The 27,716-nt window shown below is 40.6% G+C and overlaps 1 protein-coding gene across 4 annotated transcripts in view; it reads left to right on the top strand.

Moving 5' to 3' along the window:
- The window catches only part of ASPH (aspartate beta-hydroxylase), a 232,648-nt gene that overhangs the window by 161,729 nt on the left and 43,203 nt on the right, over window positions 1-27,716 (top strand). For all 4 annotated transcript variants that reach the window (XM_047841783.1, XM_047841784.1, XM_047841782.1 and 1 more), the window contains 4 exons: window positions 2,315-2,451; window positions 10,398-10,496; window positions 12,650-12,739; window positions 18,422-18,559. In XM_047841783.1, the coding sequence (XP_047697739.1) occupies window positions 2,315-2,451; window positions 10,398-10,496; window positions 12,650-12,739; window positions 18,422-18,559 (464 nt within the window). The remainder of the gene's footprint in view (window positions 1-2,314; window positions 2,452-10,397; window positions 10,497-12,649; window positions 12,740-18,421; window positions 18,560-27,716) is intronic.

The raw sequence follows: 27,716 nt of genomic DNA, 5'->3' as shown, positions 1-27,716 counted from the left end.
TGACTTTCATAACTGATTTCGCATAATTTACCTGAAAGTGTCCCAGACGGAAATGGCAGTCCTAACCTTAATACTTAGAAAGATACAGATGGTATTTTACCACCTTTTCCCCGCCCCCCCCACCCCATTTTAAAGCTAGGCAGATGGGATGCTCGGAGGTTGGATAATTTGCCTAAAGAATCATAGCTAATAAACTAATAGGTCTGGAATCAAAAACTCTTCCTGCAGTGCCAGACTCTTTTCTCTCTTAACCATAACAAATTGATTCCTGGAGGTTGAAGTTATAAGTGCAACAGTTTTTATAGAGGGAAGATTAGGAGTTCCAGGCACTAAAAATTTTGCCTGCAAAGTTTAACTCCATCCCAAGGAAAATGATAGGAAAAAAAAAAACTTCTTAAAACCACTAGGTAAATTTGCAAATGCTTTGAAAAGAGCAGCATAAAGCATCCTCTCTGACCCAGGTTCCCATGCCAAAGGCAGATAAGACTAGCTCTAACCTAACTTCATTATTATCAGGCTTGTAATTCTTTCCTACCTAACTTGTCATCAGTAAACCAGATGGAAGAATCTAGGCCAAGTGTAACTGCTCAGGTGGGTGCTAGTGGCTGGGTAAGTGACATGAATAATTATTGATGTCACTAGGAGAGGCTCATATAAGTAATATTGGAAGCCAGCTGACCCTGTTATCAGATAGGAACAGAACCCAAGTTATGATTAGAAACTAGAAGGTCCATTAGACTTCTATTCAGAAGAGCCAGTCCAGAAGAAGAAAAGCATATGGCACCCACACAGGATGGAAAAGGCAAGGGTGCCACTCATTGGAGGCACTTGCCTTAGGCATAAAATCAGTATTAGTGAGTGTTTTTCTTACCTCAGTCTCCAATATGGCTCTGTTAGGCACTATTCACTTAGTCTGCCCTTAAAATGTTGGTATTTCTTTCATTGTGGATTTTTTTAGAAAGAATGCATAAAAGTATCGCTCATCTTGATTACTGAATTTTTGGCAGCCTCTTCAACTTTGCTTTGAGTATCTCACTTGCCTCACCTTGTTTCTGGCCCCAGTGGAAAAAGACTGACTATAAATAAATCTAACCCCCTTCTGCAGCCATCCTTCAATACTTGAATATAGTCTTTTTCCCCAAATGAGAATAAGGCAAGTTCATGAGAGGAGGCTCTGTGAGGAGAGGATTATAGGGAGAAGATGTTGTTGAAGGTGACAAGGTGGTGAAGTTTACTCACAGTAGAACACGGTTGGGTGATGCAGCGTGGAAGGAATAGAGATAGTAGCCAAAGGGATTTTCCATCCGGGCCTTTGCAGTGGTTAACAGGGGAACTGTAGGAACAGAAGAAACATACGAATCTAAATTGGGCAGGTAGGGAGAAAGGGAAGAGTGGAGTCAGATTTGTTAGGGAGGGAATGAATAGCTCAGCAAATCCATTCAGGATTGGCCAGTAGAGGGGCAAGGCCATGGGATAAACTAGTGATGTTTTAGGCCGAACAGGTTAACTGTTAGCAGGACGTACAACTGCATTAGCCTGATATCCCATCATACTCTTGGCTAATACTTCGTTTGTGGGCAACTGAGCCCTTTAGGGAATTAATTTTGTCATGTATACTAGCCGTATTTTGCACATTTTCCCATATTCAGTTTATTTCTGTGTGGAGGAGTAGTGACAGTTGGCCCCAGAAATTTTAAATTTCCATCCGATAGCCTTAAAAATCGACCAGAACTAGGGTTTTCATGATTCCTGTTGTGCATAGTATCCTATCGTCCACCAGAGGGTCCCATGATACCAGATGATGTCTCCTTCGCTCCATGACTAGGTTATTCGTTACCTAGAGATGAGGACAGTCTTATTTGGAAGCAGCTACAGAGGTGTACCTCAGTGCCTTTTCAAGTTCCATACAAGGTGCTAGACTCGAAATCTGTTAGACTTTTTATTCGTTCTCTATTCATAATCTTGAAGTTAATCATGATAAACCAAAGATACACCAGTGAGACATTTTTTTACAAGGAATTGATAAAACTTTTCAAAGAGGGAATTCGACGTACGAAAAATGTTGACGGATTTAGAAAATGAGAATGTCTTTAAAATGTTTATAATCAGTATTACATTTACTATCTACTTATAGAAGGTGTTGATAATCATCGCAATTGCATGATGAAAGCTGAAGAGGCCATCATTAAAACTGTATAGTCAGATTTAAGCTGGTCTAAGGGCTCTATTGAGTAGTCTCTTGTGAGTCACACTCTCAATACAAAGATATATTATTGATGTTGGTTGGTTTGTTTGTTTCTTCCTACCAAATCAGGTCATATGAGGGGTTCCCTGATTACCCTACAGAAGTTAGTTCAACTATTTCCTGATGATACTTCTTTAAAGAATGACCTTGGAGTGGGGTACCTCTTGATAGGAGATAATAACAATGCCAAGAAGGTTTATGAAGAGGTAAGCAAACAGCAGTCTCCTGTTAACTGCATCAGATCGTTTTGAGCAAGAAGTTTTAATATTATTGTAAATCGCATTTATTGCACCCAATCTCCTGTTTTCTTTGTTTTAAATTAGGTTAAGTGGAATGTAAGCATTATTATGTTGACATATTCGAAACTTTGTTTTCATCCCTTTTTTCCCTTAATCAGAAAAATGTAAATTTTAATTCATACTTGGTACAGCAAAACCTTCAACTTATAATTGCGATCGTTTTAAAACTGTATTTATCAGTCCACAGACATCCTTTCTAACAGTGTGCTTCATGACAGGAAGTGAAACTCCATTTTTCCACGAACGTTAAAATACATAGCCTCTTCCTTTTTTCACAAAAAGTCCGATCTACAGAGAGACTACAGACCAGGAGCCTTTCAGGCATGTGGAGTAAATTACTCACCTCTTGGAGGGCAGTGACTCTTTGATCCTCCAGCAGGGATGCCTTTGAAGGGATTTTTACCTTATAGTGGTTATTTTAATAGATAACCTCCAAGTCACAAGTAACTATAAATCTAGGAAGCTGTGACTTCTTCAAGCAATAAGGAATTCATTTGGTATAAATAGGATACCAAATGAACTTTGACACTGGAGAAAGTTAATGCATCTATAAAAGAAAAGGAACACATTTACCTGTTATTCTTTAGTTTAGGTGTTTTGGTCCATGGTTTTTAAGCTGGTGTGGTTTACATCAAAGTGCTACTACTCAGTGATCCAATATGATTTCTCCTGGTTGTTTTTTTTTTAAGTTTATTTATTTTGAGAGAGAGAGAGAGAGAGAGACAAAAAAGAGAGAGCACATGCATGAGCAAGAGGGGGAGAGCAGAGAGAGGGAAGGAGAAAATCCCAAGCAGGCTCCATGCTGTCCACATGGAGACAGACTCAGGTCTCGAACTCACGAACTGTGAGATCGACCTGAGCCAAAATCAAGAGTTGGGTGCTCAACCAACTGAGCCACCCAGGCACCCCAATTCCTTCTGTTTTAAAAATGCTGTCAAAATATGGTGATTTCATACTCAAGCTAGGGACTGGATCTATTCACAAAGGGATGCTTTCTCCCTTTTATTGGTGTTGAGGCTTAATTAAAAATCATTGAATTTCAGAACAATTTTCTCTTCTTCCTTCTCATAATTTTTATATTTTCTGAAGGCTGCTGAATTTATAATATGTAATATTTGAATTGTAATATAATATTACACATTTTATAATATGTGTAATATCTGCATAAAGTAGATTGATCCTACAGCATTGAAAATATGTGCCATTCGCTAAAATACCTGGTCCAGGTCATACAAGAAGTCCATGTGGGTTTGTAGTTGCTAGTGACCAAAACCTAATGCTTAGTTTTGTTTAAGAGACATATCATGTATTTCATAATTCAGGACCTTATGAATATAAGAATTTTCCACCTATATCAGAATACCTAGATATACCCATTATCCTGCCTATCCTAGAAGCCTTAGAGATGGAATTGTAGATTTCCTTCTTTCTCTCCTCCTTTCCTTCCTTCCTTCCTTCCTTCCTTCCTTCCTTCCTTCCTTCCTTTCAAAAATCATGAGCAAATATTGACTGCATACCAAGTAGATTTGAGGTTAGGGCAGGATCTGAAAGCATACTAGATTCTCCCACTCACTATGGATTTCTTTTCAGAACCTTCCTTGAATACATTCATTGTTTTTACCTGTTAGTAGATGCCAGATATGTGAAACATTTTAATTCATCTTGAAAAATAATGTTTTTCTATTGTTATTTATATGTTTGAAATCATAATCTCATCTGAGTAATCATAACAAGATGCAGGAAGTCTAAAACAGGGCCATATTACACAATTGAGTGGGTTTCTTCTTAAAGAAGCATTAAGGGGCGCCTGGGTGGCTCAGTCGGTTAAGCGTCTGACTTCGGCTCAGGTCATGATCTCGCGGTCCATGAGTTTGAGCCCCGCGTCGGGCTCTGTGCTGCCAGCTCAGAGCCTGGAGCCTGTTTCAGATTCTGTGTCTCCCTCTCTCTGACCCTCCCCCGTTCATGCTTTGTCTCTCTCTGTCTCAAAAATAAATAAACGCTAAAAAAAAAAATTTTTTTTTAAAAATTAAAAAAAAAAAGAAGCATTAATAGACTGAAAATATATGTGAGGTTTGCCTTTTCTTCCCTCCCCTCTCTTCTAAGTTAATAAGCTATGTCTAAGGCATGCTCTTTCCCTACCCAAAGTTGATCCTGATATGTCTGTGTCTCAAAGGTCATTTTCAGAAGAAATTTTCTACTTTTCTTCATGTTGATTTTTGTCTTTAAGTAAATTTATAAAAATCAAGTCATTGTTGGTTTCCTTTCTGGGATTTTCTTTTTCTTTTCTTTTCTTTTTTTTTTTTTTCTTTGCTGCTTTTCAGTTTCAACAAGACTTTGCTTAACAATGGTTTGATGTAGATTGCTGACAGCTGTAGTTTAGAGATGACCCTCTTTCACCTTGGCATTAACAGTTAATCAAGTCACCCGTGTTCTAGAGTCTAGCATTTTCCCGATTTTTCCCTCCATTCACTTAGCCCACACGTGTTGATTGAAACTCACACACGCCAGCTTGGGAAATGGTAGTTAAGGAAACAAACCTATGGTGTGAGTTCATGGACTTTCAACCTGATGTCAAATCCTAAGCTTCCGTTAATTTACCCTCTGAATATCTTTCAAATCCACTCTCTTTTTAACCCAGGGTCTCATCCCCTCTTGCCTAAACTAAGGCACATTTATCCTGTCCAGGCTTGCCGTCCTCCAGCCTTCATCAACACAAAACACAAATCAGACCATCCCACCCTTGGCTTCAACTCCTCATTGGTTCGCACTGCCCCCAGCAGTGCTCTTCCCACATGCCTGGTTGCATAGCCCTCCAGTGAAACAGGCTCAAGCAAAAACGTGCGATATGTGTGCTTAAGTATTTATGTATGGTGTTTTGTTTATTTAATAATACAAGATACATGTTAGGTAGTAATGTACATCATGAAAGGTGCATGCCCCCAAATAAGTTTTAAGATGAGACGAAGTAGGGGCGCCTGGGTGGCGCAGTCGGTTAAGCGTCCGACTTCAGCCAGATCACGATCTCGCGGTCCGTGAGTTCAAGCCCCGCGTCGGGCTCTGGGCTGATGGCTCAGAGCCTGGAGCCTGCTTCCGATTCTGTGTCTCCCTCTCTCTGTGCCCCTCCCCCGTTCATGCTCTGTCTCTCTCTGTCCCAAAAATAAATAAACGTTGGAAAAAAAAAATTTTTTTTAAATAAAAGATGAGACGAAGTCTTCTAAATACTCTTAAATTTCATTAAATTGCAAAAAAAAAATCTAGTCACTGAAAATTTTCTATTTTATTTAAACTTTTTTTATTCTCTTTTCTAATGATAAAATTTAAGAGAAGCCTAATGCAACCAACAAGGGAAACAGATAAGCACAAAAGGCAGAAATCATTTGCAGCCTCATCGTCACATGCAGACCACCATGAAAACGTGTGGTATGTGTCCTTCTAGTCTCTTTTCCATACACAGAACATACACTTGTCTTTTTTAATTAAATTGGTTTATATTAACCATACTATCACTGGAATTTTTATAAGTGAATAAATATTCTTCTAGAACCTCATTTTTAGTAGCTACCAAGTGTTCCCTCTTAGGGATATATCATCATTAACTAAACTGCCTTGGCTGGATAGGTTATTTCTAATTTTTTTTAACATCTTTTCATTTTTGAGAGACAGAGACAGAGCCTGAATGGGTGAAGGGCAGAGAGAGAGAGAGACAAAGAATCTGAAGCAGGCTCCAGGCTCTGAGCTGTCAGCATAGAGCCTGACGCGGGGCTCACACCCACGAACCGTGAGATCATGATCTGAGCTGAAGTCAGATGCTTAACTGATTGACAGATTGTTTCTTAACCTGGATAGGTTATTTATAATTATTTTGTTGTAATAAACAATGCTGCAGTGAACATATTGGTACATATATCTTTATGTATTTTTTTATTGGAGTATAGTTGACACACAATGTTACATTAGTTTCAGATGTACAACATAGTGATTCAACAACTTCATACGTTATGCTAGGCTCATCACAAGTGTAACTGCCATCTGTCACCACACAACACTATTACAGTACCATTGACTCTATTCCCTGTGCTGACCTTTCATCCTCGTGATTTATTCTATAACTAGAAGCCGTACCTCCCGCTCCCCTTCACCCATTTTGCCCATCCCCACAGCCCCGTCCCCTCTAGCCACCACCACTTTGTTCTCTGTATTTATGGGTCGGTTTCTGCTTTCTTTTTTTGAATTTTATTTATTTTTGAGAGAGAGAGAGAGAAAGAGAGTAGGGGAGGGCAGAGAGAGAGAATCCCAAGTAGGCTCCGCACCATCAGCGCAGAGCCTGACGCGGGGCTCAAACTCATAAACTGCGAGATCATGACCTGAGCAGAAGTTGGTCACTTGACCAACTGAGCCACCCAGGTGCGTCTCTGCTTTTTTTGTTTGTTTTATTTTTCAGACTCAACAGAGAAGTGAAATCATACGGTATTTGTCTTTTATTTGACTAATTTCATTCAGCCTTATACCCTCTAGGTCCAACCGTGTTGTTACAAATGACAAGATCTCATTCTTTCTCATTCTTTTTTATGGCTGAGTAATGTTCCATTGTGTATATATACCACATCTTCTTTATCCATTCTTCTATCGATGGATACCTGGGCTGCTTTCAGTTTGACTATTGTAAATAATGCTGCAATCAACATAGGAGTGCCTATATCTTTTTGAATTAGTGTTTCTGTTTTCTTTGGGTTAAATACCCAGTAGTACCCAGTAGTGAAATCACTGGATTGTGTGCTAAAGAACAAATTGATATTTTAATGATATGGATATGCAATACTATTTGTAATGATAGGATTTGGGGGTTTTTTTTCTTGGCACTGTGCCATGCAGAGTTTATACTGGAAGCAGAAATATCAACTATACTTGTTTTTTGTCACTATCTCTGTTGTATGTGTGTATAAAGAAAAAGAGACAGAATCTATATAGTATTATTAATATTAATCTCAATTTTATTTTCTCAGGAACTTTATAAAGCCACTTGTCATATCATGAGGCTTTGTTGATTGCCATTAGATAATATAAGCCACACGTTCATTCTCCATCTACATGTAAACTACAATAGGGACAGGACCTTTTGTGATTTGCCTTCCGCCCCCTTTTTTCCAGTCTCATTCCCTTTTGCCGTTCCTGGTCCATTATTCTTTTCCACTCACTTTCTCCTATGCCTTGAGTGCCTCCTCCCCCACCATCTGCCGTCTTCCCTTTGCCTGGTGAACTCCTGAGCACCTTTCAGACCTTGCTTTTGCCACACCAATCCTAGAGCGAGCAAGGTACTCCTCCTCTTTACCCCCCTGCATGCCTCGTGTCTATCACCATGTCGATTATCACTGTCTGCTTGTGAATCTGTCTTCCTCCCTTGACTGAGACTTCCCTTGAGAAAAGAGTGTATCTCATTTATGCTTGTGTGTCCAGAGCCAGAAGAACTCTGTATATCCTAAAATATCTGGCAAATGAATACATTTGTTAATTACCTGAGAGGATGACTGTGGGTCTGAATAGATAGAAATGTCATCTGTGTGGTTGCAATCATTATAACAGTCCCCTCATATAACAGTCCCCTTAGGCTGGCAGAAACATGAGTGACCTCAACTCAGTTCAGTCCCAGCAACATTTATTGTACTCTTGCTCGGTAACAGGTGCCTGGAAGGTGAAGAAGAAACAGAGTCTGTGCTTTCAGAAATCTGGTTAGGAGGAAAGCCTGGCACTCACTCATCCGTTCAGTTAGCACAGCTTTCTTGATGACCTGCCATGTGCCGGGCACCGTTGTAAGCCCCGGGGATCAGCAGTGAGTGCAGCAGACAAAATCCCTGTACAGCTGAGGCCTTAGCGGGAAAAAGAAAAGAATTATAAGTCAAATGGTGACGAGCACTGTAAAGAAAAGAATCAGCGTAGTAAAAGTCAAGAGAGTGACTAGTAAATGGGAGGTTGGTTCTGTTTTATATGGGGTGGTTGGGGGTTGGCTTCACCAAGATGGTGACCTCTGAGCACAGATTTCATCAAGGTGAAGAGTGAGCCATTTCCATGTTTGGGAGAAGACTTTTTGAGGCAAAGAAGTACTGCACATGCCAAGGTCCTGAGGCAGGGGTGCCTTTGGCTTGCTGTGCCGCAGCAAGGAGTCCAAGGTGCCTTAGGTTGGCTGGTGGGAGGGGCTTAGGAGAGGAAGCCAGAGAGGTAGAGAGGCCCAGCTCAAGGGAGGCCCAGGAGACCATTCCCTAGAACGTAGTCTTTTACTCTGAGTGGCGTGGAACCCATCTGGGTTCCGAACAGAAAAAGAATGGGGTCTGACACAGGATTTAGTGAGCTCCTTCAGGGCCCCTGTGGAGAGCAGGCTGGTGGTGCAGAAGGTCAGCAGTTAGGAGTCTTGTGTGAGAACACGGGGGAGAGGTGACAAGGCGTAGAGCTGCTGACCGGATTTGTGCGTGGAGGAGGTGCAGGACCAGACAGGAACCGAAAATTTATAAAGTATCAGCAGTATGCACTGTGGACTCTTGAAGGGCAGGGCGTCCCCTCTCCCTTACTCACTTGGTCCTGGGTACAGAGCCCAGGCTGGCTGCTACTCCCTTTCCCCACTCAGGCTGAAGGATGAAGAGAAGCTACGGGATATTCAGGACATTCGTCTTACGCGCACTCAACTCAAACCGTCGGCTTTTGCTTTTGTTGCATGAATTAGTTTGTCTGGGCAGCTTCAAAGGGGAATGTTGTTGTCTTCCTTTCTCCCTGCTAATATTTAACTTGGAGGCATGCTGCATAATTTATCTTTAATCATAATAAATGCATATGATAATAGGGATTCGATGTATATTAAATATTTACTTGGGTTTTATCACAGAATATTGGATTTGCTTGTCACTTTGTCCTCAGTCCTTTTTTTTTTAATTTTTTTTTTAATGTTTATTTATTTTTGAGACAGAGAGAGACAGAGCATGAACGGGGGAGGGTCAGAGAGAGAGGGAGACACAGAATCCAAAACAGGCTCCAGGCTCTGAGCTGTCAGCACAGTGCCTGACACGGGTCTTGAACTCACGGACCGCGAGATCATGACCTGAGCCGACATCGGCCGCCCAACCGACTGAGCCACCCAGGCAGTCCTTAAAACGGTCTGGGCATCCAAGAAATTTGTGTTAAATAAATGGATTGTGAAATTTAGATTGTAAAAATCTAAATTGTCTCTTATTTAAGGCAATGTGTAAAGCACGTACATAAAGAAAGGTATAATAACCACTCAGAGTTGACTTTAAATACAGCAAATTTAAAGCAATTTTTCCCTGATCCCTAAAAAAATATTCAGGTCATATCAGTTGATACAGACTTTGCTGATTTGCATTGTTCAATTGATGCTTTAATGGTCATTGCCTTTTCATCGTAGTCTTCATTCCTTTAAAAAAATTTTTTTAATGTTTATTCTTGAGAGAGAGACAGAGTGCGAGAGGGAGAGGGGCAGAGAGAGAGAGAGGGAGACACAGAATCTGAAGCACACAGAACTGTCAGCACAGAGCCTGATGTGGGGCTCAAACCCATGAACCGTGAGATCATGACCTGAATCAAAGTTGGACTTTTAATCAACTGAGCCACCCAGGCGCCCAGATTTCTTCATTCATTAAGAATTGATGGATAGTTGTACAAACTTTTTGAGTTGACAAGAAATGGGGGTATTGAAGCCGAATATCGCAATGAGACAAAACACTGTAATGTTTTAAGCTGTAACATCATAATGTGGACCCAAGCACAGCCAAGCTAATTAAAATTTCTTTTGACAGTCATTTGTAGAATGTGTATCAGTCACAATAGCTTTCCATTTTCTTTGAGTTTAGGTTCTGAATGTGACGCCTAATGATGGCTTTGCTAAAGTGCATTATGGCTTTATCCTGAAGGCGCAGAACAAAATTGCTGAGAGCATTCCCTACTTAAAGGTAACTATCCCTGCCTTTCCTCTTTTTTTCATCTTCTGATTCCTTTGAGTCATTTGGATTCCCTTGATTATGCATTGTCGACTAATTGGCATGCACCGCGGAGTACTTTCATCTTCAGAATGTACGCCCTCTGACCATGACATTCATGGGCAGTGATTGAGAGTGTTGGACGTAGAAATGCCAACCATACGAGCAGAGATTATTTGGAAAAGACGTTATGAAGAAATTCCTAAAACTGTAGTTACTAGTTTTTATTTAAATGGGAAAGGTAGATCAAAATTACTAATGTAATACTTTGGAATATGGCCAATGCATTAAATGTTCCTTTTACAATTCAAGTATACATTCAGTCTAGGTTGAACAAGGGCTCATGGCAACCTACATAAAGTATGGTAACAAATGGCACCTGAATAGGTCAAACCCTAAAAAACCTGATTTAATACCTGAGCTCAGGTTTAATACTCAGATTAAAATATGTTGTCATTTTTTTTTCCTTGTATATCTAATTGAATCCTTGCAGATGCACTAGAATCACATTTGGTCTAGCTAAGGGCTATTCAGTAGAACTTTCTGTCACAGTGGGAATGTTCTTTGTTTGTATGTTCCAGTATGGTAGCCATTAGCCGCATGTGGCTATTGGGCAACTGAAATGTGGCTGATGTGACTGAGGAACTGAATTTTTAACTTTCATTTTAATTTAAATAGTAACTATTTAAATGTAGTTATTAAATGTACTATTTAATGTAGCTAGCAGCTACCATATTAGACAGGTAGCTGGTGGAATACCTATGAACTTTTTTTTTTTAAGTAGCAGTATATATCACACTTCCATGATCTCTCTTTTTCACATGACTTAAATCAGAGCTCTCAAATAGCAATCCACTGATTGCAAATAACTTGCATATTTTATTTGGCCAGCACAGATCTATTAAAAACAATTTTAAATTGCTTGCTTTAGTTAAGAATCTGAGCGTTTTATATAATCATGCACATTTCTGATTTCTCTTGAAAGATCACATCTGGCCCACATCCCAGCATTGGAGAAGAGCAATGTTGTCCCCTTGAGGTGGCCTGCCACCCCCCAGTCTCCCTTGGCCGTCACCAGGCCTCTGCAAACCTTTACGTTCTCTGCCAGGACCCTCTGGGCATGTGGGTTTCTCTGATTGAAAGTGTTCCCCTTACATTTCCTTTGACATAATAAGGGGCTATTAGTACCCTCCTTGCTTCAGAGATGGGGAAACAGAGCGTGGGGTCTGTTAGTTAACCTGCCAGTCAAGAGCCCCGATCACAGCTCTCCTCCTCTCCTGAGTGATTCTTCTGTTCCTCGCTGCTACCTTCCAACATTATGCAAATAAAATTTCTTCCTAGTGAAGATAATGGGTTTCTCATGAAGAGACCTGAAAATGCAGATTTTTAGAAAAAATTTCTTGATATTTAAATATTTTTTTACTTCTGTCCTTCTTTTGCTTTTCTAAATTTACTCTCTTATTTTAATGTTTTTTCTCTCACTCTCTTTTTTTTGTTATTGTTGTTGTTGTGTATACACATCTCAATTCAGTCCTTATGCGGGAGACAGGGCAGAAATCAGCTAAATGTTTTAGCATAGGATTTGTTTAATAACAGCTACATTTTCAAAGATTCCAGCTGGCTTTAATCCTAACTGTAAATTTTGTAAAAGATTTCATTAAAAGGTGAGGACGCATTTGTTTTGAGTAGAATGAAACACTATTTGCATTTAGGTCTCTATCACTTCAAACATTTTATGAGCAACTAAACATTTTGGTTTAGGAATAAGAAGCCTCCAGATGACATATGGTCAGATTTGGAGAGCAAAATAAATGGGATAGATACCCAGTCAAGAAATTCTTTGGGATATTGAAATATGATAGTTTCCACAGAGATGATTCATATATTAATTTTATGGGCTAGGAGATTGTTAATTTATGGCAAATGTATTGTTAAATTAAGCTTTATGACCTCTTCTTGGGTTTGCACTGTAAATGTTGACCAGTAACCTAATTGCCAAACTTTAATATTGAGATGAATTTTTCTGCTCCTTAGGTTTTTATATGGTATATAAAGATTAAGTAAATCAATGAACTAAAGCTGGTATTTAATTTTTTCATTAAATGCTAACACTGTCCTTTTTATAGGAAGGAATAGAATCTGGGGACCCCGGCACTGACGATGGCAGGTTTTACTTCCACCTGGGGGATGCCATGCAGAGGGTTGGGGACAAAGAGGTAATGAGTTTGTGAAGTTTTTGTTCTCTTAACAGAGGGTAGACTAGGTGGGGCGGGGAGGGTAATTCTAGGAGAAATTAACAACTGAAAACATATTTAGAGCGTAGACTTTTGAAGGTGGTGATTGAAACAATTTAGCTATTTTTTTAAGTTTATTTATCTTTGAGAGAGAGAGAGAGAGAGAGAGAGAGAGAGAGCGCCTGAGCATGAGTGTGGGCGGGGCAGGGAGAGAGGAGACAGAACCTGAAGCAGGCTCCACACTGTCAGTGCAGAGCTCGCCTCAGGGCTTGAACTCACAAACTGCAAGATCCTGACCTGAGCCAAAGTCAAGAGTAGAATGCTTAACTGACTGAGCCACCCAGGCACGCCAAAACTATTTAGCTATTTAAACTTTTCTTAAAAAGCAACCCAACAACTCCTGCAAGCCTAGAAAGAATTTTGTGGATTTTTGACTCTTATAGTTTCTTTTAAGAAACTAGCTGAGTAATCATGAGACCAGCCTCTCATTTAGTACGTGTATATGTGTGTATGTGTGTGTGTGTGCACATGTGTGTGTCTGTGTGCATAAAGCATAAGCATTGTCCTGAAAAAATATTTTTTAAAATTATGAAACGAAGAGATATCTGAAATTGCTTAAATATCTTTTAACAATATGTCTAGATTTGTTTTTATTTTATTTGGGGTATTTAAAAAGTAGTTATTTTTAGAATGAAGTCTTTATTCAACTGATCCCTAAGCAACTGAACTCAGTGGTTAATTATGTAAATTACCTTCTGGTATTTAATGCCAAGTTTGAGATGAATACCTATAGCTAGAGTAATGACAGGTACTGATACACAAAATGTAGTAGTAAACCAAACGTGTTTTCTTTGTGATTACTGCTTTTTTCTGAGTACCGTGTCAGCTTCTTTAAACATAACTTTAGATTATTAATCATGACCTCATATACTGAAGTTACCAAATTGTCAACAGTCACCATGATTTACAGGCTGTTGGTGGAGAGTGAAGCCTACCTTTTCCGTCTTACATCATCACAAGGCTCTAGAGTGGGCTCTCCTTACAGTCAGGGGCAAAAGGGCGAAGCGAGACACTGAATCGTTGTAACCAGTGCATTCCATATACGTAGTAAAATGCAGTCGGCTTAAAGGATAAAAATAAAAGATAACAGAGCTTCAGGCTTCTAAAATTAATAAGAACGTGGAAGCATCTTGACACTTGAGGGTTCATAAGAGCAGGGGGTTTTGTGATGGGGTAATTGCCAGCTAGAGACATGAACTGATTTGCGGTAAGAGAGATTTGGATGATTGTCAGTTTGCTTTATACATTTCTATGCATCTGTCTCTAACCTACCTCTCACCTACCAGTCAGTCAACTAGAATAAAATGAGACATTAGACGTGAAGAAAGGAAAATAACTCGCTGATCAGTTCTCGTTTTTGTGTTCCTTGTTTTAGATATAAATCCCTGGTACCTCTTTTGGATGAGAAGGATAAAAAAGATTTTGCTATAATATCTAACACTGGATAAGTGTTCACGTCTGATTGCTATAAATGTAATTGTCACTAATTAATTTATCTTTGAACTTCTTAGGGTCCAGGGCAAAGACAGATAAGAGAAGTCTGTGATTTTTTTTCTCTCATCTTAGATGAAAACAGCCCTTACTTCAAGGGCAAAGAATTCACTACTAAACATTTGTCAAGGGCTTGGGATTTGAACCTATGGGACTGTTCTATCAGCTTAATTACCATCAAGATGCAAAGAACACCACAGTTCTTGAATTTAAAAAATTCACTGGGATTCATCCTTACAGGAGAACAAAAATAAGCCTATAGGAAACCCGCGTTAGTATATTCTCAATATCAGGTATTGTGAATTGACTGTCATGCCCTGCCTGAGTTTACAGATTGGGAAGCAACCATGCTTCATGTTCCGATGCATGGGGCTCTGCTCAGGCACCAAAAGAGGAGCAAACTCACAGCTTCTGTGCTGCAGAGGCTGACAATAAAATTGTTTTTGAAGAATGTTTTTCTAACAGGGTTGTTTCTAACTCACAGACTATGAGATCATGCCCTGAGCCAAAATCAGGGGTCGGACACTTAACCAGCTGAGCCACCCAGGCGCCCCTAAACCATGATCGTCTTAGAGCAGCTCACCTGCAGCTGTTCTCAGTATTTCCATTAATGCACAAATCCACATTTTAGCTGGTCTCCTACTCAAAGTCAGGATTCCTGTGTCTGCTGCCTGTGTGGTGTCACCATGCAAGGTCACAGAGACGGCTCACGTGTCTTCTTCTAAACCGTTTTTCTTCCTGGGCTCCATCTCTTATTTGATGATATTGCCAACTTCTCTCCTGTGCAGTTGGGGCCCCGTTTGGGGAAGTTCACTTCCCCAGCCTCTGGCACCCATCTCACCTTCCCGCTTGCTCGGTCAGTGTTGTCAGCCTCGGAGAGGGCTGGACAAGCCTGGCTGTTGTTTATTGCTTTTGTCTTACTTTCTTTCAGGACATCGTGTGCTCAAAAACCGTACGGTGCAAAATTACAAATAAAGTCCTATGTCCAAGTGATGGCATTCGTAGTCCTTCATGGTCCATCCACAGCCAGCCGTACTCACCACAAGTGTGGCTCATGTGCCCCACTGTGCACAGAGCTCCAGGGGCACAGGCTCCAGCTGGGGTCACACCTGACAGGCCTGTGCCCCAGACGGGGCCTGGGCTTTTCAGAGTGGGGATCTTTTGATATACTGTTTCGGTGTTGTGTGTGTGTGTGTGTGTGTGTGTGTGTAAACCATACCTGGCAAGAATTTGAAGTATAGGAGACATTAATATAAAACACATGTAAGAAGGTATCCACAGGTGATCTGTTTAGTTTCATATCCTCGATTAGAGGTATAAAAGGGAAAGAGTGAAGAGAGAATTTTCAGAGGATTCTAACTTGATCATTGATTTTCTAGCAATTTGTATTGTAAGAAAGCAGCCTGACTGAATTCACTGGGCCCTCTACATAATTGAAGATTATTTTACCTTCATTGAAGATGATTTTTTAAAATTCCTGACGCATCACTGTCACAGTTTTGTTTCTTGAAAAGTTAAGTAGCAGAGGGGTACAAAAAAAGGGTCCAGTAGGACTGGCTTTGACTGTGAGAAGAGACCTTGGGGATAGCGGTAACCTGACACCGTGGGTGAAGCGACTTGCCCAGGCATCCGGCAGGGTGAATGTTAGGTCTGGGACTACGTTGTGACTTTTAACTCCTGAACTAGAGCTATGAGCTTTGCTGTTTTGGTTTCTCTAGAAGATATTTTTTTCTCCTTTCTAACATTGTGCCTGGCCCATAAAATGAATTACTGCCTGATTCAAAAATAAGCATTTCAAAAAAAAAAATCAACTGTGGTAATTCATATTGTTGTTCACTTTAACACTGAACGGTGTAGGAAATGAGATCCTAAATTTAAAATGGACAGAAATAACTAAAATAGTCAAACTGATTTCAAAAGTAAAACGCAAAATTCAAAATTCCACTCAAAATTCAAAAACAAAATTCACGCAATGACTAGCCACTTTAAGTTTCGGGCTTTTAAAGAAACTACTTTATGACTACAACTTAATATGTATTTCAAGGAAGACATATAAGAATGATGAGTATATATATTCTTAACGAGGTATTATGGAGAAAGATAAATAAGAATATCACTTCTGATAGTTTTTTTTTTCTTTTTTAATGATAGGAAGATAGAAGGAGAATGGATGAAGTTGCTAGAGCCTTGGGTTATACTTCAAAATACTTACTGATTTCTTAAAAATTTCTTTTAATTCCTTTTTGTATTTTAGAGAGAGAGAGCATGCGTGCAAGTGGGGAATGGGCAGAGAGAGAGAGAGAGAGAGAAAGTCTTAAGCAGGCCCCACCCTCAGTGCAGAGCCCGATACAGGGCTCAGTCCCACAACCCTGGGATCACCACCTGAGCCACCCGGGTGCCCCAACATATTTAGCCTTTTTCAATACTAGCTTCAACATTTGTAAAATGGAGATATTTGAGGTTATTAAAGAGATCAAATGCAATTACACATGTAAAAGTGAGCAATAACCTGAAAAGTGTTACTGAACATATGACGTGGTACTGTTATCACAGTTGATTTTTCTAGTGAAGGAAATTTTGACCTAAGAATTTTAAGACCTTTAAAAGGTACTATTCTTTACATTAAAGTATATGTGGAGTTGGAGCGCCTGGATGGCTCAGTCGGTTGAGCGTCCGACTCTTGATCTCGTCTTAGGTCATGATCTCAGTTCAAGCCCCACGTCAGGCTCCACATTGACAGCGTGGAGCCTGCTTGGAACTCTCTCCCCCTTTCTCTCCCCCTCCCATGCACTCTCTCTCTCTCTCTCTTGCTCTCCAAAAGGAATTAAAAACAATAAAGCTTAAAAATATTTTTTAATTAAGTCTATCTGGAGTTTTATGAAGATACTCTCTTTGCATAGCTTCTTCATCCACCTGACATTAAATGCCTCTGTTTAAGTGATCAGAATTTGTATTCGAACGCCCTCTTCCAAAGCAACCGTTAGTGCAGACTTGCAGTCATGAAGGCAGTACTAGTAAGTACAGCCCTCGGGGGGCCTTCCACCCCGAAGACAGTGGAGACTGCGCGGTGCAGCAGTCCCGTGGGGAGGGCCCCTGGGGAGCATATGGTGAGGGTGTCACTCGAAGGAGACATATGGAGCAGCATACCCTGCAGCCAGCTGTCCCTGAAAAGGCTAGTCTTCTTGGAGGCAAGTTGCCTCATGTTACAACTAGATGAAAGCCACAAATGTTATTCCTCATGGCAGCAGAAAACCCAAAAAAGGAAAAAAACTTCCCCCTTAAAAAAGTCCACTGTGGGCTACCGCCATATTTATGGCCAGCTCAGAATGATATTTCCTTTCTGTCTGCTTAGTTTAATGGAGGGTTTGTGCTCCGCCACCTCGGGGCCGGCTTCTGGAATGGGGACTTGGAAAGAAAGTGCATGGGAAAAGACGTAACATTTCTTTTTAGCAATCTGATTCAGTAAATGCAAACGTCTTTGAAGAAATTATTAAAATCCTAGCCCTTTCCTTTTAAGGGAAACTTAGAACTTGAGAAATGAAAGCCAAAAGATACAATCCGCTATGGTTTCTTATGTTATTTATCCGCTTGACAAATATGTCCTAGACTCTGTGCTGGACACTCCAAGGAAGACCACAGTTATCGCAGCATGAACCCTGCATTGCAAGAACATACAGCCTCAGAGTAAAACTAAAATGCATACATGCATTTGTCATCATGGGTCATGAGCAGAAACCCAATCAAATGATCGTATTCTCGCCAGTGTTAACAGATTTGGGCACCTGACTAGCAGCTGTTTATTTAAATGTTACAAAAACGACACTTTAGGGGCGCCTGGGTGGCTCAGTCGGTTAAGCGTCCGACTTCAGCTCAGGTCTCGATCTCGCGGTCTGTGAGTTCGAGCCCCACGTCAGGCTGTGTGCTGACAGCTCAGAGCCTGGAGCCTGTTTCAGATTCTGTGTCTCCCTCTCTCTGACCCTCCCCTGTTCATGCTCTGTCTCTCTCTGTCTCAAAAATAAATAAAAAACGATAAAAAAATTTTTTAAAAATAACACTGTAGTTTTAAATTAATAAAAATGCTTCATTCGTAGTTCAGTCTCTTTGTCCTTTCAGGCCTATAAGTGGTACGAGCTTGGGCACAAGAGGGGACATTTTGCATCTGTGTGGCAGCGCTCCCTCTACAACGTGCATGGACTGAAAGCCCAGCCATGGTGGACCCCAAAAGAAACGGGCTACACAGAATTGGTGAAGGTGAGTGCTTCACGTGAGTGCCCACGAATCGTTGTCTGTTTCCTACTCAGAATCAGAGAATGCCTACCATGTAGAGCAATGTCAGGGAGGAGATTGATTTTATATCCAGTGACATTTGCAAAAAGACTGGTGAAAGAGGGGCGCCTGGGTGGCTCAGGTGGTTAAGCGTCCGACTCATGGTCTCGGCTCAGGTCATGATCTCGCAGTTTGTAGGTTCGAGGCCCTCATCAGGCTGTATGCTGACCGTATGGAGCCTGCTTGGGATTCTGTCTCCCTCTCTCTCTGCCCCTCCTCTGCTCTCTCTCTATCTCACTGTCTCGAAATAAATAAAAATAAACTTGAAAGAAAAAAAAAGATTGGAAAAGAATCTTTTCTCCCGTTACCCAAAAAAGGTCAGTTTAGACGGGGAAGAAAGGAATTTTTCTTGAAGAACAGTTCTCAAACATTTGGACTTTAGGAACCCTTGACGCTCTTAAAACTTACGGAGCACCCCAAGGAGCCTGTATATGGGGGGTTGTGTCTGTCAGTCTAACTATTCGAGATTAACACTAAAAAGAAATGTACTATTTATGAATTCTTTAAAGATAATAAAACATTTCATTACATGCTAATATAAATAACTTAAAAAGTAACTTTGTCTTCTAAACAAAAATGTGCAGTAGGAAGAGTGGCATTGTTTTATATTTTTATACATCTCTGATGTCTGGCTTAATACAAAACAGGATTCTCACATCTACTTCACATATATGTCATTTAGAGTGGTATTATTATCATATGTCAGGTAGCATCTGGAAAATTCCATTGTACACTGTGAAAGATTTGGATATGAAAAGGGCAAATAACATCGTTGTATTGTTAAGGAAATGGTTTCGATCTTACAGACCCCCTTGAAGGGCAAGGAATACCCTAGGTACCCCTGGGCTATATTTGGAGAACTGCTTCTGAGTCTATTAAAAAAAAAAAGGCAATATTTTTAGAAAATGTTGTGGCAGATTTGTAGGCTAGAGAATCACTAAGTGATTCTAACAATTTAATGCCAAAGAGAGAGAGAGGGAGAGAGAGAGAAATTGGAAGCTTTTGTTTTGGTAGATTAAACCCAAACAGTAAGAATGTCTGTGATTTTGGTAGAGGCTGGTCAGAAGTTTACTGTTGCTTTGGTAAGCTCTTTCTTCTTCTCACCTGTATTAATAAAGTGGGAGGTAAATTAATTCATAGTTTTAATAATGTTGTTTTCTACTCAAAATGTAGAAGATGTCATCTACCTTATAGGTTAGATGGGCTTCCGTCCAGCTTGAGAATCTAACTGCCATATAGACGTCGTTCAGACATAACATTCTGCTGCTCAGTCAGCTGATTTTACATCTCCGATACGTGTTTTCCAACACCGTCAAGCAATTCTCCAGTTCTCAGGGGACACTGACTGAGTGTCCTACAAATGTAACTCAGTTCTGACACTGTCTGCCTGGAGAGAGCATCAAGTTCCACAGGTTAAGGGCTCAGTCTCACAAGACTGCCCCCATTTCAGACACCAGTTGCAAGTTCAGGCTGCCACCTGTGCTTTGATTGGCCATGAATTGGAGTTTCCCACAACTCCCTCCTTGGGGTTGGATTGCTTTGCCAGAGTGGCTCACAGAACTCAGAAATGGTTGCTTGGGTTTATCCATTTATTGTGAAGGGGTTGTTATAAAGGATACAGATGAACAGCCAGATAAAGAGGTACCTGGGATGAGGTCCAGAAGGTTCTGAGTGCAGGAACTTGTGTCCCCATGGAACTGGGATGTTGCTGCCTCTTGGTGTGTGGACACTTTCATCAACACAGAAGCTCAGCAAATCTTGTTCAAGTTTTTATAGAGCTTAATTGACAATACCTGTTACCCTGTCCTGGGGGCTGGTGGGTGAGGCTACAAGTTCTAACCCTTCAATCGTTTGGTCTTTTTGGTGACCATCCTGAGGTTATCAGGGGGCCCCATTCTAAGTCACCTCATTAACATAAACTCAGTTTTGCTCAAAAAGGCTTCCTTTAAATGACAAGACACTCCTATAATTCAGGAAATCTTAAGGGTTTTAAGGAGCTCAGTGCCAGGAATCTGAGACAAAGATCCAATATATATCCTATTATATATCCACAGGTCACCCCCCGTTTTGTTTTGTTTTGTTTTGTTTTTATCATGCATCCTGTATAACAAAGGATCATAACAGTTAATAGATACTGGCACATTACTAGAGTTCCATTCAGTCACTAATAATTAGTCTAGTTCATCATCATATCATTTGAAAATATCTCCCAGGGCAAGGCTGCTCAAGTTGGCAGGCCTCCATTAGATCTCATCAGGTTCCAAAAGTATGAGTGGCCCTAGCAATATATGGCTTCACCTTTTCAGGCATCTGGTGTAATTGAGCTAAGAGACAATATCATCTCTTGCCCTGAGCCTCTTTTGAAGTGTTAATACAATATTGGCTTTCCCTCCATTCCCTCCATTCCAGAACCTATGTGTTCCTTCCCTTACCTCCAGCTACTTTTCCTCCTTCTCTTCATTTATACTCAGGATACGTCCACTTTTGGAAAGCACATTAGGTTGGACCATTGTGCTGGCCTAGACTGCAGGCAGTGATGCTAGTCTGGCAGACAGCTGCCCCTCCCATGCAGATGGGAGAAAGCAAGTAGGTGAGAACTAGAGGGCTGTTCTGACCACCAGCCAGTGTAGCTACTCCCGGGAGAGGTGAGAGGAAAAGCAAGAGTAACAAAATATTGGTCACTTTGGACTCTGAGTCATAGACACATGGAAGTTTATACCATTCTCCCCACTTTTAGGTTTTACATTTTTCCATGTTGCTGTTGTTGTTGTTTGTTAAAGAACATCTTGAACAAAATAGGCAAGATTTCTAAGTCTTCACTGATGAGTTTTTTCTACTTGGGGAGAAAAAGGCTCAGGGTGGCTTCAGTTTACTTACATTAAATAAGCATTACTCGACTATATTTATTCTGAATTTCTTTGTAAAAGCACACTGTAATCATCATAATCCAATTGTAAAGAGGCCACCATCAGTTAGATTTTAAATATTTAATAAGCCAGAAAACCGTGGTATGGTGACGATGAGTACAGTTGTATTTAAAGAGGTTCTACGGGGCGCCTGGGTGGCTCAGTCGGTTAAACGTCCAACTTCAGCTCAGGTCACGATCTCGCGGTCCGTGAGTTCGAGCCCCGCATCGGGCTCTGGGCTGACGGCTCAGAGCCTGGAGCCTGCTTCCGATTCTGTGTCTCCCTCTCTCTCTGCCCCTCCCCCGTTCATGCTCTGTCTCTCTCTGTCCCAAAAATAAATAAATGTAAAAAATTAAAAAAAATAAAGAGGTTCTATATCCAAAGCAGAAATAGGAAAGGACAAACATCTTCCTGGATAAATCCACCACATTTACCACTGTCAGCGGTTCCTTCCATTGTAAAATTTCATCCTGTCTCAGATTGTATCACACTGAGCTCTTCGGATTCTCTTTCTACCATCTAATCTTTCATCTCCTGGTCTCTTTGTGAGTTTATTTCCCAACTGTAGCTTTGTGGATGCTTTCAAGTTCAAGGAACAGAAACGCAACTGGAACCTGGCTTATGTAACAAGGAATTTGATGGACTCTGGTGAAGGAAGCCTAGCACTAGGGCAGACTTTAGAGGTTGTGCACCCAGGCAGAAGGTTTTCTTGTGTCTTCGCTTCCTCCCCAGCTAGCTTCATCCTTGTGCTGGCTTATGTCAAGATGGCTGCCAGCAGCACCTGAAACAAAAGGTTAGAAAGTGTTTGAGAGCTTCATAACGTTGTTGAACCACCACGCCAGGCCCAAATGGCATTCTAGAAACCTCCTAGCAGACCCTGTCCTGGTGGTCATAACCATGTCACATGGGCATTCACAGTTACAAAGGAGTCTGAGGGACCAGGTAGCTGGCAGCAGGCTGGGACAGCAAGCTTCCAGCTGGAGAAAGAGTGTACCTCTCCATCAACCAGGGAACAAAAATATTTTCCTTCAGTCTGATTGAGCTAGTTAAGTCACATTTCCATTCTGGATGAATTACTGGCAAGGGGCTGTGAGATTATCTTTAAACCAATAGATCAACTCCTGAAGCCAGGGAGAGGTCGGATTTCTCTTAAGTTGAATGGATTATCTGAGAGGAAGTGAACACCCAACTGATTTTGGAGTGGTGGCGGGGGTCCGAAGCTGACGGCCAAGAATGAATTCGAGTCACCTTTGACTCAAAAAGGTGGTTTTATTAAAGCAGGGCGATAGGAAGAGCTGCACCAGGGGTGTGAGGAGTGACTGATTATATACCTGGGAGCTGGGAGAGGGTAAGGAAAAAGGAAGGTTTCCAAAAGGACTTTCATATGCTAAAGCGGACTCACAAGATACTGGGGGCCTTGCTATTGCCGAGCTGAAGTCCTTTCTCCCTCTAGGGAAGCATTAACATTAAGAGAGTAGGGAGTCCCTGGAGGAATGTTTCACTCTGTATTTACCTCAAATATTTGTCAATGGGCTTCAGGTTATAAAGAAATTTAATTTTACCTACCATTTCCTTCTGCCTTTGTTTCCCTCATCTGAACTAAATCAGGGTTCTGTCAGGAAGGAGGAGGAGACACATCAAATGTTTGGACCAGTGACCTCCAGTGTTCAGTGCCCTTGCTGACTGTGGACATGCACTCAGATTCAAACACTGTTCTCTGCTTTCTCCTCTTTCTTGTCATTCATTTTCTTAAAAAAAAACCTTCCTCGCTTTGGTTCAACTGCCATGAAAGTTTCTTGTTACAACCAAAGCTGTGCTCCCCAAATGAGTTTTTCACTCATTTTGTTCTATCTCCAGCTGCCTAGAGACATTAGCATTCAATGTGAAAGTTAATTCACCATGTAATCCCACGGTTAATACTCCTTTCCAACTATATGGTTTTGGTCAGGGATTCAGCTTTTCCCAAAATCCCAGGTTTACTGCTCTGTCCATATTTCTTAGTACTGCCCTTTACTATTTTCAATTCAGCCAAAATTCCTCCTCCCCCCAGACCATCCCATGTGATAGTCTCTCGCCCCTGTCTCCCTTCATTTTCTCCTTCTTTTCTATCCCCTTTACAGCCAATTTTTGTTTATCCTTCAGATATTAGAGAAGTGGTCATTTCTTTTAGGAGGATAAGTTAGAGGTCCTTCCTTGCATGTGTCCAAAAGCACCTTATACATCCTTTTTAAGTACTTACGCAGGATTCTAACAGCCTCTTTAATTCCCTGTAGCCCCCTGAGATCATATGCCCTAAGATGGCAGGGCTGTGTCTGTCATATTCATGCGTGATTAGCACAGTATCTGATACAGGGTAGGTACTCACAAATAGGATTTGTTGTATAAGTTTCTGTAATAAAGTTTCTTTTCTTTATAAAGAAGAGCATCCTTTTTGGCCTTTCCTGAATGTAGGGGAAATTGTCTCATACGGCCACTGCACTCAGAGGGCTGCCTGGAGAAGACAAAGATCTTCTCTCCCTATTTCAGGAACAAGAGACAAGGGTATTCTTCTCTAGAAATTTTTACTGTAGGATAGGTAAGGATATTTAGAGTGTTCAGAGTTCCTGTTGAAATTTCAAGTATTTAATTACTCTTATAAACTGTTGGGGGATGGGACAGAATTTTGGAATGACCGAGGGAATATCTTTGTAACTCTGTGATGAAAGCGCCAAGTAAAAACATCGAAATCAACTTCTGCAGAGCTCTGTACATTAACCAAAGAGTTGCAGCCATTTGAGGAACATGTATTCAAGAAAATCTGCTCAACCTCAGTAAGAACAGAAGGATTTGTGGGATAGTAACTTGACTTATTCTCATCCATTCCTCCCCACCGCCAGATAGCCTTGAAAACTGGCCGTCTTACAACTCTAGCTGTGAAGACCACAGCCTTGTGGTCATTACTGTCACCAGATGAGGTTTGGGGCATTTTGCAAAGTTTCGTATCCAGAACACTACCATTATTTGACGTATCTTGTGCTGCTCAGGACAGTGTTATTATTTGATCTCGCTCTTAAGTACAGCTTTGTCCCAGGATGTTAGTCAAAACAATCAGTGGCCATTTTTTAAATACCACAGCTGCCCAAAGCAGTTGTACCAACTGAGGCAAAGAAAAATGCTTGACAAAGAAAATCTGATGAACAAGATGCCCATGAGGGGCTTTGAAAAGCTCTGACGTATTGCCGGGGATGTATATTCCAGTGCGTGTACACTCTAGGGTACATGCCCGGGAAATATCAAGGGGATCACAGTCCTTTGCCTTTGGCTGACTGAGGCTCCGTGGAGGCAAGAAGTGAAGAATAAAGCAGAGTTGTAAACTGCCTGGGTGTTGCAGGCATGCTCCAGAACGCACACAGAGCCTCTCACCATAAAGAGGGGAGAGTTACTAGTTCAATTCAATCAGTGAAATCTCTGACCATGTATTTGCTGACCATCAAACTAACCCAGAAGAGGCTTTAGTGGTCATGCATGACAATAGAGTGACAGACTTAAGAGAATTAATCGGAGAAAGTCACCAAACAAACAAGTAACAACAGCAATGGAAATCAGCAACAACAAATGTTGGAAGAGGGCAGATCTGATTTCTAGAGTTGCCACATTATCTAAAATGTCCAGTTTCAACAAAAGTTACATAACACACAAAGAAACAGAAGAGTATATATGTTACAGGAAAATACGGTCCCTAGAAACCGTTCGTGAGGGGCCTGGATGCTGAACTTACTAGACAAAGACTTTAAATCAATGTTATAAATGTGCCCCAATAACTGAAAGAAACCATATCTAAAGAATTAAAGGAAATTATGACAGTGATAGTTCATTTAATAAAGCATATTAATAAAGACATAGAAATATAGAAAGGAACCAAATGGGAAATCTGGAGCATTAGAGTACTAACACCTTGAGTGTAAAATGACCAGAAAGGCTTAGCAGCAGATTTGAGCTAATGGGAGAAATAATCATCAAACTTGAAGTTGGGTTGATTAAGATTATTCATACTAAGGAACAGAAAGAAAAGAGAATGAAGAGCACAATCTCTTGTGCACCGTCAAGTGTAATGATACATGTGTAATGGGATCCTCAGAAGGAGAGAAGAAAGAGAGGTGGTGGAAAGATTATTGAAAGAAATAGTGGCCAAAAGCCTAGCAAGTTAGATGAAAGAGCTTACGTGACACATCCAAGAAGCTCAGTGAGCTTCAGGTACGATAAACTCTAGATGCTTCTCGGGCTGTCAGAAGCCAAAACACAGCGAGTCTCTCGAAAGTGCAGAGGGAAAGAGAACTCCTTGTGGAAAAGGGATCCTCAATATGATTACTAGCTAAGTGATTATTAGATACCACGGAGTCCAAAAGGCAGTGGGGTGACATTTTTTTTTTAATTTTTTTTTATATATATGAAATTTATTGACCAATTGGTTTCCATACAACACCCAGTGCTCATCCCAAAAGGTGCCCTCCTCAATACCCATCACCCACCCTCCCCTCCCTCCCACCCCCCATCAACCCTCAGTTTGTTCTCAGTTTTTAACAGTCTCTTATGCTTTGGCTCTCTCCCACTCTAACCTCTTTTTTTTTTTTTCCTTCCCCTCCCCCATGGATTCCTGTTAAGTTTCTCAGGATCCACATAAGAGTGAAACCATATGGTATCTGTAGTGGGATGACATTTAAATGCAGAAAGAAAAATAAAAAGAATTCCATAGCTAGCAAAATAATCTCAAACATAAAGGAGAAATGAAGACATTCCTAGAGAAATACAAACTGGGAGAGTTTCGTGCTAGTGGACCAGCTCCCCAACAAGAGGCAAATGTTCAAGTTGAAATGAAAACACTAGATGATGACCTAAATCCACATGAAGAAAAAAGAGGATTCCAAAATATAACCCCATGGGTAAACATAAAAGAGTACATTTTTTTCCCTTGTCACTCTTCTTACATCTGATTTTTAAAACTGCCATAGGGTGCACATATAGATCAATAAAATAGAACTGAGAGTCTTACATTTGTGACCAGTTGCTTTTTTGATAAGGGTGCCAAGACAGTGCAACAGGGAAAGAATTGTCTTTTCACAAAAGGACGGGTTGGACAACTGAATATCAATCTGCAAAAAAATGAAGCTACCTCATACTCTACACCAAAAATGGAAATAGACCTAAATGTAAGAAGGAAAACTATAAAACTTGCAGAAGAAAACATAGAAATTAATTTCATAACATTGAGTTAGGCAGTGTTGTTTTTTTTTAGATATGACACCAAAAGCACAATGACAGAAGTCAAAATAGAGAAATCAGATTTCATTAAAACTTACACTTTTGTGTTTCAAATAACACAAGCAATAAAGTGAAAATAAAATCCACGAATGAGAGGTGATATTTGCAAGTCATTATCTGGCAAAGGACTTGTATCTAGAATATATTAAGAGCTCTCTTAACTCTAAAATATAGAGACAACTCGGTTTTAAAATGGGAAAAGATTTGAATAGACATTTCTTCAAAGAGGATCTATGAATGGCCAAGAAGCACAAAAAAAGATGCTGAATGTTATTCATCATTAGGGAAATGCAAATCAAAACCACAGGATACCTCTTAACACCCACTAGGATGGCTGTAACAAAAAAGATGAACATTAGCAAGTGTTAGCAAGTACAAGAAGAAATTGGATCCTTCAAACATGGCTGCTGGGAATGTCAAGTAATGCAGCCACTTTGGAAAACAGTATGGCAGTTCCTCAAAAAGCTAAACGGGGTAATAATGGCCCGGCACTTCCACTCCTAGGTATATACCCAAGAGAAACGAAAACGTACGTTCGTCCAAAAATCGGTACATCAATGTTCGCAATAGCATTATTCATAACAGCAAAAAAAGTAGAAGCAATCTAAATGAGGAATGAACGAGTAAACAAAATGTGGTATAGCTACACAATGGCAATAAAAAACAATGACGTATTGATGCGTGATACAACATGGATGAACCCTAAAAAACATTACGCCGAGTGGAAGAAAACAGTCACAAAAGACCACCTATTTTGCGTGATTCTATTTATGTGAACTGTCCAGATTAGGCAAATGCATGGAGACGGAAAGTAGATTGGTGATTGCTAGGGACTGAGGAGATGGGATGAGGGAGTGACAGCTAATGGGTAAGCACTT

Source organism: Prionailurus viverrinus, chromosome F2 (assembly GCF_022837055.1).
Source record: "Prionailurus viverrinus isolate Anna chromosome F2, UM_Priviv_1.0, whole genome shotgun sequence".
Taxonomy (NCBI): domain Eukaryota; kingdom Metazoa; phylum Chordata; class Mammalia; order Carnivora; family Felidae; genus Prionailurus; species Prionailurus viverrinus.
Note: the sequence above shows the minus strand (reverse complement) of the source record. Positions and strands in the feature narration are given on the sequence as shown.